Source organism: Delphinus delphis, chromosome 3, assembly GCF_949987515.2.
Source record: "Delphinus delphis chromosome 3, mDelDel1.2, whole genome shotgun sequence".
In the NCBI taxonomy this organism is placed as follows: domain Eukaryota; kingdom Metazoa; phylum Chordata; class Mammalia; order Artiodactyla; family Delphinidae; genus Delphinus; species Delphinus delphis.
Genome location: NC_082685.1, coordinates 26,257,746 through 26,272,996, shown reverse-complemented (window position 1 = coordinate 26,272,996; position 15,251 = coordinate 26,257,746). Strand labels below are relative to the sequence as shown.

At 53.4% G+C, this 15,251-nt stretch overlaps 1 protein-coding gene across 1 annotated transcript in view; it reads left to right on the top strand.

Annotated features, from left to right (window-relative positions):
* Positions 1-6,304: 6,304 nt before the first annotated feature.
* FGF18 (fibroblast growth factor 18) overlaps positions 6,305-15,251 on the top strand; it is a 34,197-nt gene continuing 25,250 nt past the window's right edge. Inside the window, exons 1-2 of the mRNA XM_060006795.2 lie at positions 6,305-6,486; positions 6,662-6,698. Coding sequence (XP_059862778.1) covers positions 6,455-6,486; positions 6,662-6,698 — 69 coding nt within the window. The 5' untranslated portion in view covers positions 6,305-6,454. The remainder of the gene's footprint in view (positions 6,487-6,661; positions 6,699-15,251) is intronic.

Here is a 15,251-nt window from a genome sequence, read left to right as displayed (position 1 = left end):
AAACTTTTTCTCATTCCTTGCATTGTTTGCTTGTTTCCCTCCCGCACCAGCCTGTTTATTTTATCTTTTATATTGATTAGGAGGGTGGTACTTGTTGACTGGGCTCTAGTTTCAGATATTTTGATGGGGGTCTGCAGATTTTAAGCCTTTCTATTTCTGGGGTGGTTTTCCAGAGTAAACTAGTTTTGGAGGGTGGGGGAAAATACTGGTGCAGTACTGTCTGGTCTAATCTCAAGTTTCCAGGTGTTGGGTTCTTCTACTCATTTACATTGTGGTTTTCTTCATTGATTATTCAGTTTCTTTTCTCCAGGCCATGTCTGTCCTTGTAGCTTATCTCTTAATGTCTTTATTTTAATGGAGGCACAGTAGGAGATGGTAAATACTCAGTGTTCTTTGTTTTTATGTACTTCAGATATAGAAGATCATCTGCTTTAAATTGATAGAACAATCCCAAATCACTTAACCATCCTATACATTAATTTGAAAAGTTATTGGTGTTCAAATAATGCAAGTACATTAAAGTTGAGTCATTCATTCCCTAGATAGTGTTTTTTATTATACTGTGTGATGTAGGAGTGTGGTAATTATTAGTATTAGTCCCTTAACATGTTCAGAAGTAGAAATATACTTGCTGCATAATACTGTCTTAAACAAATAGTAAGTCTGAAATTTTTAATATTTGAGTTGCTTTGTGTAGAAGTTAAACCTTAACTTTGGTTTACCTGATGGGCACTTTTATGTGGCAGGAAACCCAAAAGGACTTCTCACCATTCTGAGGGAAAGCAGTCGGCCTTACTGGTTGTCCTGTTCCCAGCTCATTAAATAGAGCTCATCAGATCCAGATAGGGCTTCTGTTTTGGAAGCGCAGGAATTAAAGATTTCCCTGTGCCTCAGAAGTCACCAATAGTACTAGTTATTAGACATCAGCTAACTAAACATGGTAGTAATCTGAAAGTTGAACTACTACTCTAGGTTTGTGACTTAGGGAATTCCTCTTCTAAAGAAGCTGACTTCCTGAAAGTAAAAAGTGAGTGTCCTGAATTCAGTTTTTTTTACAGTATTTAAAAAAATTTTTTTTAATTGAAGTATAGTTGATTTACAGTGTTAATCTCTGCTGTACATAAGAGTGACTCAGTTATACACATATAGACATTCTTTTTTATTTTCCATTTGGTTTATCACAGGATATTGAATATAGTTTGCTGTGCTATACAGTAGGACCTTGTTGTTTATCCATCCTATATATAATAGTTGACCTCTGCTAATCCCAAACTCTCTGTCCTTCTCTCCCCCCTCCCCCTCAGCAGCCGCAAGTCTGTTCTCTATGTGAGCCTGTTTCTGTTTTGTAAATAAGTTCATTTGTGCCATATTTTAGGTTCCACATGTAAGTGATATCATATGGTATTTGTCTTTCTCTGACTTCACTTAGTATGATAATCTCTAGGTCCATCCATGTTGCTGCAAATGGCATTATTTCATTCTTTTTATGGCTGAGTACTATTTCATTGTATACATGAACCACATCTTTATCCATTCATCTGTTCATGAATGTTTAGGTTGCTTCCATGTGAATAGTGCTGCTGTGAACATAGGGGTGCATGTATCTTTTTGAATTATAGTTTTGTCAGGTAACTTTTTAGTTTTCTTCAGAACCTCCACTTTTCCATAGTCGCTGCACCAATTTACATTCCCATCAACAGTGTAGGAGGGTTCCCTTTTCTCCACCCTCTGCAGCATTTGTTATTTGTAGACTTTTTTTAATGATGGCCACTGAAGTCATATTTTTATATATTTGTATTTCAATCCACTGTGTTGTATCTTTTTGGCCAACGGAATCCTTTTCAAGCTTGTTCCTACCATCACTGACTCCAGTAAGTAGTCTTTGATACGACTTCTTTTTCGCTTTCTAGTGTGACAGAATGTTCCAGGCTTATCTTGAACAAGATAAACAGCTTTTCTTTCTAGACCTGGAATGATCCATTTTTCCAAGGAGCTCTGGTTCCTTATTTAAAAAGAATGGCGTTTAGAGACCGCAGCCTTGGTGGGAGTGATACTCATTAATACTGAACCCAGTATTGTTTCGAAGACTTAACCTGGATGATCATATCAGACCCTTTGGGAAAGCAAGGGGAACATTTTGAACACTAGGAGGGCAGAGACACACTTGCTGGCTGTCTGCAGGAAGCTTCTTTTCATTTGGTATCTTAGTATCTTTATCACATATGGTTAGGTTGTGGGTGAGAACTTAACAGAGTTACCTTCAACCTGAACCAGAGGACAAAATAGGTTAATAAAGTAAGGCCATTTGGGGAGAGCAGATCAGGCTGAAATTACGGGCTCATGCACATGATGTTAAAATGAGGTTTATAGTGGTGTGTCCTAAAGCTTGCCGGAAGCTATTAACTGGATGATGGGGGTGGGGTGGGGAGGTTATGTTTACATTGCCTGCGGGGGTGTTTTTCTTTGAAATTATCCGAGGAAAAAGGTTGAGGGTCACAGAAAATACCCTATTAAGGGTTAGTAGTCTGCACTGTGGAGATGCAGGGTTAAAGTTATTTCAGAAAGTGTAAGGCCACCTTCCAGCCGGATCTTAACGAAGAGCCAGTTGCTCCTTGACTCCTGAACTTGGCAGTAGACATCCCTTTTTAATCTGAAAGTTCCAAGAGCTGATTTTGTGCTACTTTGTGTCTACTTTTCTGATTAAGCTACTTCATCCGATTGAAGACTTGAGGCTGCATTTTCCTATGTTCTTAGGCTGGAGGTTCTCTCATCCTTCTCCAAAATATTTGTATTCTATAGACTCCCTGAATTTTGTGATTCTTAAGATTGGAGAGAGGTGGAAAACGAGTGTCAGATTGCAGTGCTGTTAGTGTACTTTCACTTGAAAATGAGGTAGGAAGAATCTAAACATGTAAGTACTGTGTCCCAAAGTATGTATTTAAGGCTTAGGATTAATCAGCAAGCAAAACAGGTAACTGCCCTTCAGGGCTTGCATTCCATTGGGGAAGCAGTCAACATACATTCTCAGCTACCCTTCAGACAACCAGGAATTTTACAGATGAGAATTTGCTCAAAAAATTGTGAATTTGCCAGCCGAGAGCTAGGAATCGAATGTAGTTGTGTGTCCGACTCCCAACACCAAACTGGCACATAGCCACCTGGCCCCAACTACCATACTTGAGCCTGGACTGGTAACAGCTTTTTTGCTGGCCTCCTTACTGCCACTGTCGCACCATTCCAATGTATTCTTACCAGCTGCAGTAAACTTTAAAAACAAACTGGATTTTGACCCTTAGTTTCAAAGCCTTTGATAAATTGCCAAACAAATGGGTATATCCACACTGAGTGCTACTTGACAATAAAAAGGAACAATGATAAAAGCAACAAGGGATGAGGCTGAATTTCAAACATGCTGAGCAAAAGAAGCCAGACACAAAAGAGCACATAGATGGTTCCATTTCTGTGAAACTAGAACCTAGTGCCAGCAGACTAATGGTAACTTGAGACTAGTGATGGGTGTGGTGGGAGGTTGCCTGAGAAAGGTGTTTACAGAAGTATAAACATTTGTCAAGCTCCAGGCATTTAAAAGTTGTACGTAGGGGGCTTCCCTGGTGGCGCAGTGGTTGAGAGTCCGCCTGCCGATGCAGGGGACACGGGTTCATGCCCCGGTCCAGGAAGATCCCACATGCCGCGGAGCGTGTGAGCCATGGCCGCTGAGCCTGCGCGTCCGGAGCCTGTGCTCCACAACGGGAGAGGCCGCAACAGTGAGAGGCCCGCGCACCACAAAAAAAAAAAAATAATAAAGGATGATCCTGCTTCCCTACTTCATGAAATGGGTGAAGAAAAATATAATGTGATAACCTGAAAACCATAATTAGGATTATTAATAATAGCTAAAATCTTTGGAGCCTTCCTTGTGAGCCAGACTGATCTCATTTGCTGTCTCGCAGCATCTTAACACTTGCTGCAATTTATAAGTAAATGTTGGAGGCAATATTCAAATCCAGGACCTCTAAGTTGAGTTTATGCTCTTAATAAGGACTTCACTTGACGGGACTTCTGGGTGAATCTTACTTGGGTGATAGCTTTATTTGTGAAATCAACAAACACTATCTGAGCCTTGAAAACAATTGCAGGCATTTTAGAATATCATTATGGACCCATTTCATTCAAAAGTAATAGGAAAAACAGTACAGAAAATTGTAAGTCTGATTATTGGCCAGGAGATAACTTCAAACACCCCACTTTAGCAGGTAGTAGGCCAAACCCACCTCTTGACTGGGCTGTCAGAGGTCTTTATAAAGCAAGATCAAGCATGGTGATGTCACAGGACCCAAGGGAAGCATATGTTTTGTGGTTGGGCATTGCATACTGTCTTGGGATTTGCTGGTTCTGGCAATGAGAATGGCTAAGTAAATTCAGCCTAGCTCTTCACACAAGAACTTTCTCCATTGCTCAGCACCTAGCTTTGTAAAGGTTTTCTGCACTTGTGTCCAGTGCTGAAACAGAGGCTGTTTAAGATGGCCTCAGCTTTGAAAGGGAACTTAAATAAAATAGCTTGCAGGGAAGCCTGATAATCGGAACAATTGCTGATAGTTCATATTCCATGACTAGGAAGTAGCACTGTTTGACAGTGTCTACCTCAGTTTCACTATACGTGAAATGGGGATATCAGCCATAGCCAGTGACACAGGAAGTTTTTAACCAAATAGTCCGGATTCCTGAGTTTTGCTTTTTGAGCTTGTTCAGTTTCTTTCCCTCTATGACAAACCCTTAGCATCAGGCCAAAGCAGAGCCTAGCTGTCTGGAGGTCTGGACAGTGTGAGACAGTTAACGTGTGACAAGAACACCTACATTTTGAGGTTGGTGGCAAGGACAGGAGTGATTCCTCTGAAGGGGCGGAGGGGGTTAGAAGAGATGCCCTTAGAAGGGACCTGGTTAAAAGAGTCAAACTGCTTAGTGTGCAAAGAGTGGCAAATCTCAGCCTGGAGGCCGGCAAAGGGCCTAGAGTGGTCGCTGACCATAGTCCTGCTGGCTCCTCCCGGGCCTGTATAGCCTGACCGGGCTGGGCTGCAGTGAAGCCTTGGGGACGCTAGGTGGCAGCCGTGCGTTTCCAAAGCTGGCTCACCTACCGGAGAGCCCAGCTGGGATCTCGGGAACCGACCCGGGAGCCCTGGAAGGGGGGCGGTGGGGGTGGGTGGGGGGCTTAAGAGACGCCCTCGAGATCCCCTCCCCTCAACGGCAGGGACGGAGATTGAAAGGGGGCTCACATAGGGTGGCCAGCCGTCCGAGAGGGCGCCTGGGACATGCCACGATCCTGCGTGAACTCACAGAGCGGGTAAAAGCGACCCCCTTAAGTGGAGCCGCCCCGAGGGCTGGGCCTGACCCGCCCCTTCCCTGCTCCCCACTCAAGCGCTGGTGGGTGTGAGTGCGAGTAGCGAATGTGGGCGAGCAAGGACGTTCCGCACCTAACTGCGTTCTTGGGGACCGCAGCCTGTCCAGTTCTGGCAGCGTTTGCGCCGTGGCGCGGGGTCATTGCGCCCAGGCGCAGAATTCCGACGGCTTCGAGCGCTCACCAGCTCCAGCCTAGCTGGCTCTGCCCCTTCGGAGCTGCCGGTCCCGTCGCCGAGAGTCTGAGCGCCTCCCTCCAGCCCGGAGCCGCCAGGAGAAGGAGGAGGAGGCAGTGGAGAGGCTGCGGCAGGCAGGCAAGCAGGCAGGGCCGCCTTTGATGTGGGCGCGGCGCACCCAGGCTAGCTGAGCGCCCGTCCGGCCGCGCCCCGAGGGGGGAGCCCCCGGGCCCCGCATCCTCATTGTGCCGGCTCGGGCCCGGGCCCGCCCCCGGCCCCCCGCCCCCTCGCCGCCCGCGCGTAGAAAACGCCCCGGCCGCCGCCAGTGGTGGGAGGTGGCGATGCGCACGGCCGGAGAGACGCGGAGGAGGAGACATGAGCCGGCGGGCGCTCAGACGGAGCGGCCGTGACGCGTTCGTGCTGCAGCCGCGCGCCCCGGCCCCGGAGCGCTGACCCCTGGCCCCGCGCAGCCCCGCGCCTCGCCTGGAGAGCGCGCCCCAGGTTCCAGCCCCGCCACGCATGCTGCCCCCGGAGTAAGCAGGGCAGCCAGCCGCCCGCAGACGCCCGGACGGCCGGACGGCCGGCCGACAGTGAGCAAGCTTTCTCGCACCGGCCGGTGCCTCCTGCACAGCGGCGGCCGCCCCGCAGCCCCCGCTCCAGCCCGGAGGGCGCAGCGCTCGGGAGGAGCCGCGCGGGGCGCTGATGCCGCAGGGCGCGCCGCGGAGCGCCCCGGAGCAGCAGAGTCTGCAGCAGCAGCAGCCGGCGAGGAGGGAGCAGCAGCAGCGGCGGCGGCGGCGGCGGCGGCGGCGGAGGCGCCCGGTCCCGGCCGCGCGAAGGGGACATGTGCAGGCTGGGCTAGGAGCCGCCGCCTCCCCCCCCGCCCAGCGATGTATTCAGCGCCCTCCGCCTGCACTTGCCTGTAAGCGCCCGCGTGCGGGGCTGCCCACCCTGCCTGGACGTCTGTCCGTGTGCCTGTGGCTCTGTCTACCCGCCCGGCCGTTCTTCTGACTTTCCGACTGCGTATCTGTCTGTCTATACGCGGGTTCCCCTCCCTCCAGTCCCACTGACTGCCTCTCCATCTCTCTCTCCCGCAGGTGTTTACACTTCCTGCTGCTGTGCTTCCAGGTACAGGTACGTGGGCTTCTGACTCTGACCTCCCCCCCCACCAGCCCCTGTCTCCCGGTACGTGTCTACCCCCCCTCCCCCGGGCCGCGCCCCCTCCCTGTGCCCCACCCCTCCTGGGCGCCGAGCCCAGTGCACCTGTTCCCAGGGCGCGGAAGGGTGGCTCCAAATGCGCCCAGCGCGGGCGGGGGACCGGCCAAGGGCAAGGGGCTCTGTTGCGGGACTCAGGCTGGCGCGGGCTGCCACGGCCCCTGTCGGCTTCGGCTGGGAGAAGATGCTCGGAGCCGGCGGCCTCAGCCGCTACAATGTGCCCGGCTCCAAGCCCCCCCCCCTTCCCCCCCCGCCCCGCTTCCCCGCCCGGCCCGTAGCCGGTGAGGAGTCAGGACGTAGGGATTTTCTCTGCCAACCGTCCCTTAACATCTCCGTTCGCTCTTCCAAACAAAAAGGCTCCTTTCAACCGAGTGGATTTGGAGTCCAGGGAGAAAGCTTCAGTTGTAAATTACTCTGTGGTTTCAAAGGCGTTTGCAGCATTGAGAGAAAGACAGAGAGGGAGAGAGAGAGATGTTGTGCTAGGAGGGGAGACTGGGGTGAGAGCGAGCAGAGCGGGGCGCCTGGGCCGAGGGACCACTGCCTGCGAGGCGGCTCCGGAACGGGCCGCGCTCCGCAACGCACACCCTTGCCCAAGGTAGTGCAGCCCTCAGCTGGTTCCCCGCCTAGCTTCCCGCTCGCTCGCTCTCCTGAATCAGAAGAGGGCTTGGCGCTCAGCCTGGAAAGCACTTGCTAAAATCTGATCTGTTACTTCAGCAGCTTTCAGACTCGGGAAGGTCTTGGCACGCAGACAGTTGGAACACTGGGGCTTCCAAAGCCGTGGAAATGAAGGAAAAGGGTTGGGGGGCGGGGGGAGGGAAAGAGAAGAGGGACTGAGGGAGCTGACTTCAGCCCCGATTAGAACCAGACCAGGCTGCCTCAGCTTGGAGGGGGGGCGCAAAGGGAAAGGGAATAGGAAGTACCAGCTGCCCTAGCCCTCCGCCACCTAGTGCTCTGACGGAGGCGCCCTAGGAGGAGCTGGGCTGGGGCCCAAAGAGATTATGGGCCAAAAGAGCCCCTTCCCCCTCTGGGTTGAAGGCAGGTGTCCTCACAGGGTTCCAGAGGATGATTGGGCCTTAGCTTTCTGGATTCCCGAGGTGCCCAGGGAGAGCACCGAGCAGGCAAAGTGGGGGTTCTCCCAGGTGTGTGTGCTGAGCGCTGTTGAGACTCACGGGTCTCTTGCGGAGGGCAGCTGCGGTGGTGGTGGGACTGCTTATCTCCCCTCCCACTCCTAAGAGAGAGCTGTTACCATCGGGATGGACATTGAGGTGAGGGCAACTAGTTGGGACTGGGGGCTGGAAGGATGGATGGACAGACTGATGGGTTCTTTCCTTCTGTTGGCCAGGCTGGGGTCCCTGGTGACTCCTTGAATCAATACAACTGGAGTCAGTAACTTAAGGCTGGCCGTTTGCCAAAGCAGATGTGACCCTGTGTGGTTGCAGGGGGCAGGGTGGGGAATGGCTGGTGTCAGAGAGAGAGGCCAGTGCCAGGCGTAGCCTGCTTGGTTTGCATCTGAGTCCCCAAGCAGAGGGCAGGCCCCAGGGTCACCCCGGGGGACTGCCTGTCTGACCTGGGGGACAGCTCTTTTCCTGAGCGCTGAGCTTGGGGCCGGGGACGATGAAATGGGCATAAAGTAGAGAGACTGTTTCAGACTTTGTGGCCCAGGCGTCTTATTGCCTGCTGCCTCTTGGTCCTTGAAGTGGGGCCCAGGAGGGGCTGCTGTGTGGTCTTTGTGTTCTGGGTGGGGGGGAATGTGAGGGAGGGAACCTGGACTCTGCGTCCCACCTCCGAGTCCTGGCCAGAGCTAGAGCCAGCCTGTGGCAGGGAGGGGCGGGGAGGGGAAAGCTGGGTGGGCCGTCTGGGTTAGGTCCATTGGGGTTACGCCTTCAAGCAGGTGAGGGAGCCTCCTCTCCCCCCCGCCCCACCTCCCCCTTCCTTTGCAGCCTTTCCCGTTGCAAACTGCCTTAGGACTGACTGATGTTTTTAACCCATGATGCATGTACCCTTAGGATATCTAAGGATGGGATTATGGGGGAGGGGTGGTCCCTGAAACACTGTGCAAAACGGTGCCCATATACGCAGCGTATGGGAGACGGTTCTCAGCTCCCCACAGATTTTTGAAAGCACCCATGATTGCTGAAAGATAAAGCAACACTACCCTAGGGAGTTATAGACAAAGTTGGCAGGCTCACATCCTCCTTTATGCTCGAGGGACAAGGTGGAGTGTTAGTTAGAGGTAAAGATGAGAGGTGGGACCCTTGTGCTAGTTGCGGGAGTCTGGAGTCTGCTCCCCACTGAGGTGATGGGCCGACACCGGGAGAGCAGCTGCTTCCTGGACAGGGTGCATTTGGAGGGTGGTAATGAGAGCACCCTTGGTGAGCAGGGCCCAGGGGAGGCTCCCTGCACCGTGGGAAGGGCTCAGGGCTTTGCCATCCTGTGGACTGCACCTGAACCCCAGCTCCATCTTTCCCTATATGTAGACCTCTGCGAGACTTAGCTTCATCCTTTGTGACATGGGTGGCCCCGAGGATGAATGGTATATGATAGGCGTGGAAGAGGTTTTGCGAATTCTCATCCCCCAGGAGCACGTTGCTCTGCTGGGAACTCTATACACCTATGCCCTTCCTTCCCCCGCCTCCATGTTTTGGGGAACTGGTCCAGTCCTAGCAACAGAGTTTCTGGGCTCCTCCTCTCTTTCCATCCATCATCAGCCACCAAACCCCAAATGGGCCCCTTGCCCCCAGCCACATCTCTGTGAACACAGGCAATGCCAGACACTGCCCGCACTGCCCCCCCCTCACCCCCCTGACAATGTGGTGAGCCCCGCCCTCCCCTGCCAGCAACCCTGGGAGCGGGAAGCTGGGAATTTAATAAAATCCCTTCTCCACACGACTTGGGACACCGTGGATAGCTCAAATCGGAAGAATTTTAAAAATTTCCAAGGGGAGCAAGCGGCGTGACCAGTAAATTGCTTTTCTGCACTTGGCTGAGCGCTGACAATGACACCGGGCTGGGCCTTTCACGCAGCTCGGCCGGCACCTGCCTGACATTGTTCCTGCCGCCAGGCTCGGCTAGGTCCTGGCCTTCCCCAGACAGGCCGGGCGTGAGGCGGGCCAGGGCAGGGGGGCCTTCCACTGGCCCCTCGGTCCCTCCCTCCCACAGCGCTGCTTCCTCTCTCACCGCACTTGCTCAAGTTTGGAAGTTTCCTTCCATGCCTTCTCTAAGGATAACCACCCCCATGCATGGCCTCTTCAGTGGGGTGTAGAACCTCTCTTCAAGCTTGCTAGGATGGGGAAGCCAGAGACAGAGTCCTCTGGGACTCGAAGAGGATGGGACGCTGTCCTATTGGATTGTACTTTTAATTTCTTGAAGAAGCAGCCTCATCCGTCCATTCGTCCATCCAGTCAGGTATCTCTTCATCAAATACTTGCTGGCAGCCTGCTTCTTGCTGCCCCTGGAACATGACTAATCCGTTCCTGGCCTCAAGGAGCTCCCAGTCTAGAGAGGGAGAGTGCCGGATAAACAGGAGTTCCTTCAACCCCACCCCTCCTGTCCCACGCTGTGAAGTGTTGAGAGGTAGAGAGCATCCTCCAGCCTGATGGGGGTGGGGGCAGGGGAGGGGGTGGGGCGGGAGGGGGGAAACCAAGGCCTGGGAGAAGTGACCTGCGTTTGGTGAGAAGGTGCTACTTGTATGAATTTCCAAGTGGCTCTTGCATCAGGAAGTTCCTTTCATCCTTTCTACCATTCTGCAAGGGAGACTGGAGTAGGAGGAATATTATCATATTCCTACCTCACAGATGGAGAAACTGAGGCACAGGGTGGGGAAAGGATTTTTCAAGGCCATGGCTAAGACCCAAGACTGTGAAATCGAGACCTTGTATCCCTTCCAGCACACCAGGCAGACTTTTTCAGAAACACTGCAGTTGTTCGGAAGGAATACTGATAGGGAAATGGAGTCTCAAGAGGCATGCTAGGGGCCCTTAGTGAGAGATCCGGTTGGATCCCCCTGATAGGATCCCTTATCAGGGGATGATCAGAGGCCAGGTGGGCGTCTCTGTGGTTGAGGGCATCTGACTTGGTGTCTGCAAGCCCTGATCTTCCTGGAATGTTCTGGTCTAAGAGGGTTTCAGAGCCAGAGGTGGGTTTGGTTTTTGGGGGTAGCAGGGCCTGGGGGATTCAGCAGTCTCCTTCCAGCTTCTTTCCCAGCATGGAGGGAGATGGGGGCACCCTGCCAGCCTTCCTGCAGCCCAGGAGTGTCACCTGCTCTGAGGCAAGGAGGTGGATTTGGAATATTTCTTGTGGTTGGTGCAGCCAGTGTCCAGCAGGCTCTGGGCAGCGTGTCAGGGCCACAGCGTTGCCTCCTCGTAGCCCTGGGTGGCTGGGAGGGCACATTGGACCCCCAAAGGGAGATGGCTGGGGACAGGAAGAAGAGTTTCTGTCCTCAGTAGGATCTTTTGGTTCTGACCTCGTCCTGGAGCAGGAAAGTTGTTGGTGTGGGAAATCAGGGTGTAGGCCCATCAGGGTAACAACTATACTGGTAGATGCCGCTGGGTATTGCGGGCTCGTTCCGTGGCTGACGCTTTCTCACAGCATCTAGGCTGTGCCTCACAACCAGCCTGGAATTAGGGAATTCTACAGATGAAGAAAGTGAGGCTCAGAGACATAAAATAATCTGCCTTTGTTTGCACAGCAGGAGAGAGAGGCAGAGTGGGATTCAACTCTAGCTTGCCCACTCTAGGACCCAGGCTTATTAAACAGCACTTTAAAGGCTCTGGAATCTGCCAGGCTGGTTCAAAGAGTTGCTCTGCCTTGTCTTTGCTGTGTGACCCTGGACAAGTTACTTAACCTCCCTGGGTCTCAGCTTCTGCACGCATAAAATGGGAAGAAAACAACCAACAAGACAACTCCTACTTACTAAGGGTGTGGAGCAGGGGAGAGTGCAGAACCCAGGGCTCTGAAATCTTGTCTGCCTTTCAAGACCTAGTCCCTGCGTCTCTTGTTCTGGGAGGACTCCCTTGTTTCCACCCCTCTGTCAGTGGATTAAGCTCCCCTCGCCCATGGCACTGCCACCTCCTGGTGACTGGGGAGAGGGAAGGTGTTGTTTCCTTTCTGAGGGCCGGGATCGTCTGATGAACATCTGTGTGCCCCATATTTTGTGCTGGGTTGGGTCTCCCCCCTACTCACAAGGACCCATGTCTGAGCACTTAGGGAAGGGCAACGCCAAGGGCCCTGTCAGTGTGGCCCAGGCTGGAGGAGAGCCACTGGGCCTCCGGAAGGGCTGAGGCCTGCTGTTGGCACCTTGGGTCTGACAGTAGGGATTTGTTCTGGAACAGCAGTGCGTAAGCGGGCCCCTCGGGCTTTAGTCAGTCTTGCTGGTAGGGCCTGGAAGATGACTGGGTTTTGTTTGTTCCGACATCTAAACCGCATAAGGCCTCAGGCCCATTTGAAATGCTGCTGTGCCCAGGATGGGGCCAAAGACAAGCCCCCCATAGGCCACAGGGCGGAAGGACTCTCAGGATGCCTGGGATGGAGTCCTGGCTCTGTCGCTGGCTCATTGTGTGCCTCAGTTTCTCCACCTGGGGATCAGTGAAGTGAGCTAGGCGGCTTCTGTGTTGCTTGAATGTGTGGGCTTTGGCATAGGAAAGACCTTGGTTTGAATCCTATCTGTGCTGCTGAGCCACTGTTCAGCAAATTTCTTAACCTTGCACCCTCTGCACCTTGGTTTTCCCCATCCGTATAATGGGGTAACGAAAGGTACCTACTTCTCAAGGGTTATGGTGAGGACTGAATAGGATAATGTACACAGAGTAGCTAGCACTGTGGCTGACCCTCAGTAAATAATTGAGTAATAGTAATTGCTCGATCAATTGTATGCCCTGTGTGTGTGTTAACATGCTGCAGCGTGCTGAAGAAAGCTAGGAAGGCTGTGCTGCTTGCATCGGTGACATCAGGCCCCCTCTAGTCTGAGCATAGGTCTTGGATTTAGGTCTGAATTTTATCCTCATTGCACCACTCACAGGCTGTGTGCCCGTGGGAAAGATCCTTAACCTCTCTGAGTCTCTACCTCCTCGTCAGTTGAGAAATAGGAATAATAATACCATTCCTAGGGCCTGTGGGGAGGATTAATTGAAACCATGTCTCGGACCTGGTATGCGGTAGTCATTCAATTATGGCGCTGCTCCTCATTACCAATCAGCAAACATGGCTGGCCCCGGACTGGGTTTTGAGCGGGGTGAAGAAGACATCTAAGGCTTCAGCTTTTTTCCTCCGTGATCCCTGTGAAGAGATGGCAGGTGCTTTGGCAGCTCCCCATCCCACCTCTGCCTTGGAACCTCTTAGCCCTTTGTCATTGCTCTGTGACCCAGTGCGTTCTCTGCTGGGGCTCACAGGGATGTAGAGGGGCTCAGGCTCTGGACACAACCCACCTGGGTCATACCCCACCTCGGCCACTTGGTAGCTGCATGATTGAGTGAATTCTCAGCTTCTCTGTGGTTCATCTTTAATATAGGCATCAGGGTGGACCCTCCCTCCTGGGGTTGCTATAGCGGGTGAACGGTGGTCACTTGGGGGAAGCACTTGGCCCAGCACATGGCTCATTATAAGTGCTGAGTAAATGTGAGCTGCAGTTATACATTTGACTCTGGGGTGCCTAGAGGCCTGCTTGTCCACCAGCTCCTGGTTCCTGGAAGTCACAGGAGGCCTGGCCCATCCCGTGGGCCCTGTGGCACCTGGCACGGACCTGGCATGCAGCATGAATGTCAGCAAGTGGAGGGGTGGGGAGAACAGCTTCTCTGAGGGCCAGGCATCTGTATGGAGCCCCCCAACCCTGTACCAGGTGTGGGGCACGGGGTGCTCAGGACCTGTCCCAGCCCGCAGGGATTTGAGAGAAATCTGAGGGATCTGTGCAGGGGGCAGGGGCCCAAGGGTGCAGAGGGTGTTCTGACGAAGGGCCCTGAAACCAGACTCAGGGCAGGAGGATCTCGCCTGGGAAGGTGCGCCATTTGAATCTTGAAATAGGAACAAGCTGGGTGAAGAAGATTCTTTGAGTGTCTCTCTCTGTGTGCGTGCGTGCGTGCGTGCGTGCGTGTGTGCGAAAAAGCCTTTGCAGGCACATGGCCCATTTCTACACGGAGCAGGGAATACCTTGCTCAGGGGACTCCAAGCTGTTTGGAATGGCTGTCGCATCAAGTTCAGGAATGGAGGTGATATAAAAGGCCGTGGTGGGCATCGAATGCCAGAATAAAGGGCTTGTTTATTACCTCTTTGACATGCATGACCCCTCTCCCCACCCAGGGGCTTCAAGGGAGAGAGACTGGAAGGAAGGAGAAAAGGAGGAAAGAAGGGAGCATGGGTCTTTAGGAGTCCCCCGGCCCCCCCCCCCCCCCCCCCGCCGCCGCCTCAGGCTGGCTGCAGGGTTGACGGGCCGCGGCACCCATATTGACAATCTGTACAGAGCAGGCTGATGTATGGGGAAGAGGAGCTCCCGGTCAGCACCTTGGGTGGCAGCACCCCCCTCCCGTGCTGGCGGCTCAGCCCTGCCAATCAATACATTGACAGCCCCAGGAGCTTAATGGACAGGTTGGGGGTAGGGAAGGGCCCTTTGGAACATCCCTGTGTCCTGGCTGGGATGGATGTGGGGAGTGTGACAGGAGAGAGGGGAGAAACCTGGGGCTAAGGGGTGACTGCAGGCATCAGTCTGAGTGAACCAAGCTCCAATTCAGGGGTGGGCCCAGCCTCCCTCCTCCGCTTTCTGTCCAGGGGTGTCAGCGAGGGGAAACTGATGGACTCCAGAGCCAGAGGTGGGTTCAGTTTTGGCTGCATCAGTTTCTGTACAACTGAGGCAAATCCCTTAGCCTCTCTGTTTCTCCCTTTATCATGGGGATGGTAATCGTTCTGACCTGCCCAGGTCCTGCGAGGAGCGAGGAGACCGTGCCTGGAAAGTGCTTAGCTTGGACCCTGGCACTGAGCGAACGCCCACTAAGTGGGAGCCGGCGTTAGTTTCGTGCTCAACGACGATGATAACCCCCGGAGCGCTATGACTGGCATCAACTCCTGGGCCTGAGTCCAGGCTTGCTCTTGAGGAAGAGTTTGGGAGCTGCATCTCAGGGTGGAGGGGGTGCTGACTCTACAAGGGGCCACTCCTGGAATGGGGTGCAGGTCTCAGGTTTGAATCCAGAATTTGGAGAAGCTCCGAAAGCCCTTGGCATGGCTGGCCCCAGGGCTGCTTCTGGAGGGGGAGGCAGGCAGTGGTGGAATGTGGCCGCAAGTCTGTGGGCTGCCTCTCCTGGGACCAGGGAGACCCTCCCTTTCTGGGCAGGCTGCCTGGAGACAGGGGCGCGGATTCTCTGAGGCCTGGAGGATGGGTACCTGGGCGGGAGGGGCAGTCTGACCCCTTCCTTCTCTCTCGGGTAGGGGGTGAGCTCAAGGCCTCAGTCCTTTCATGTTTAATCCTCCACCTCAGTCCCTGCCCCACAT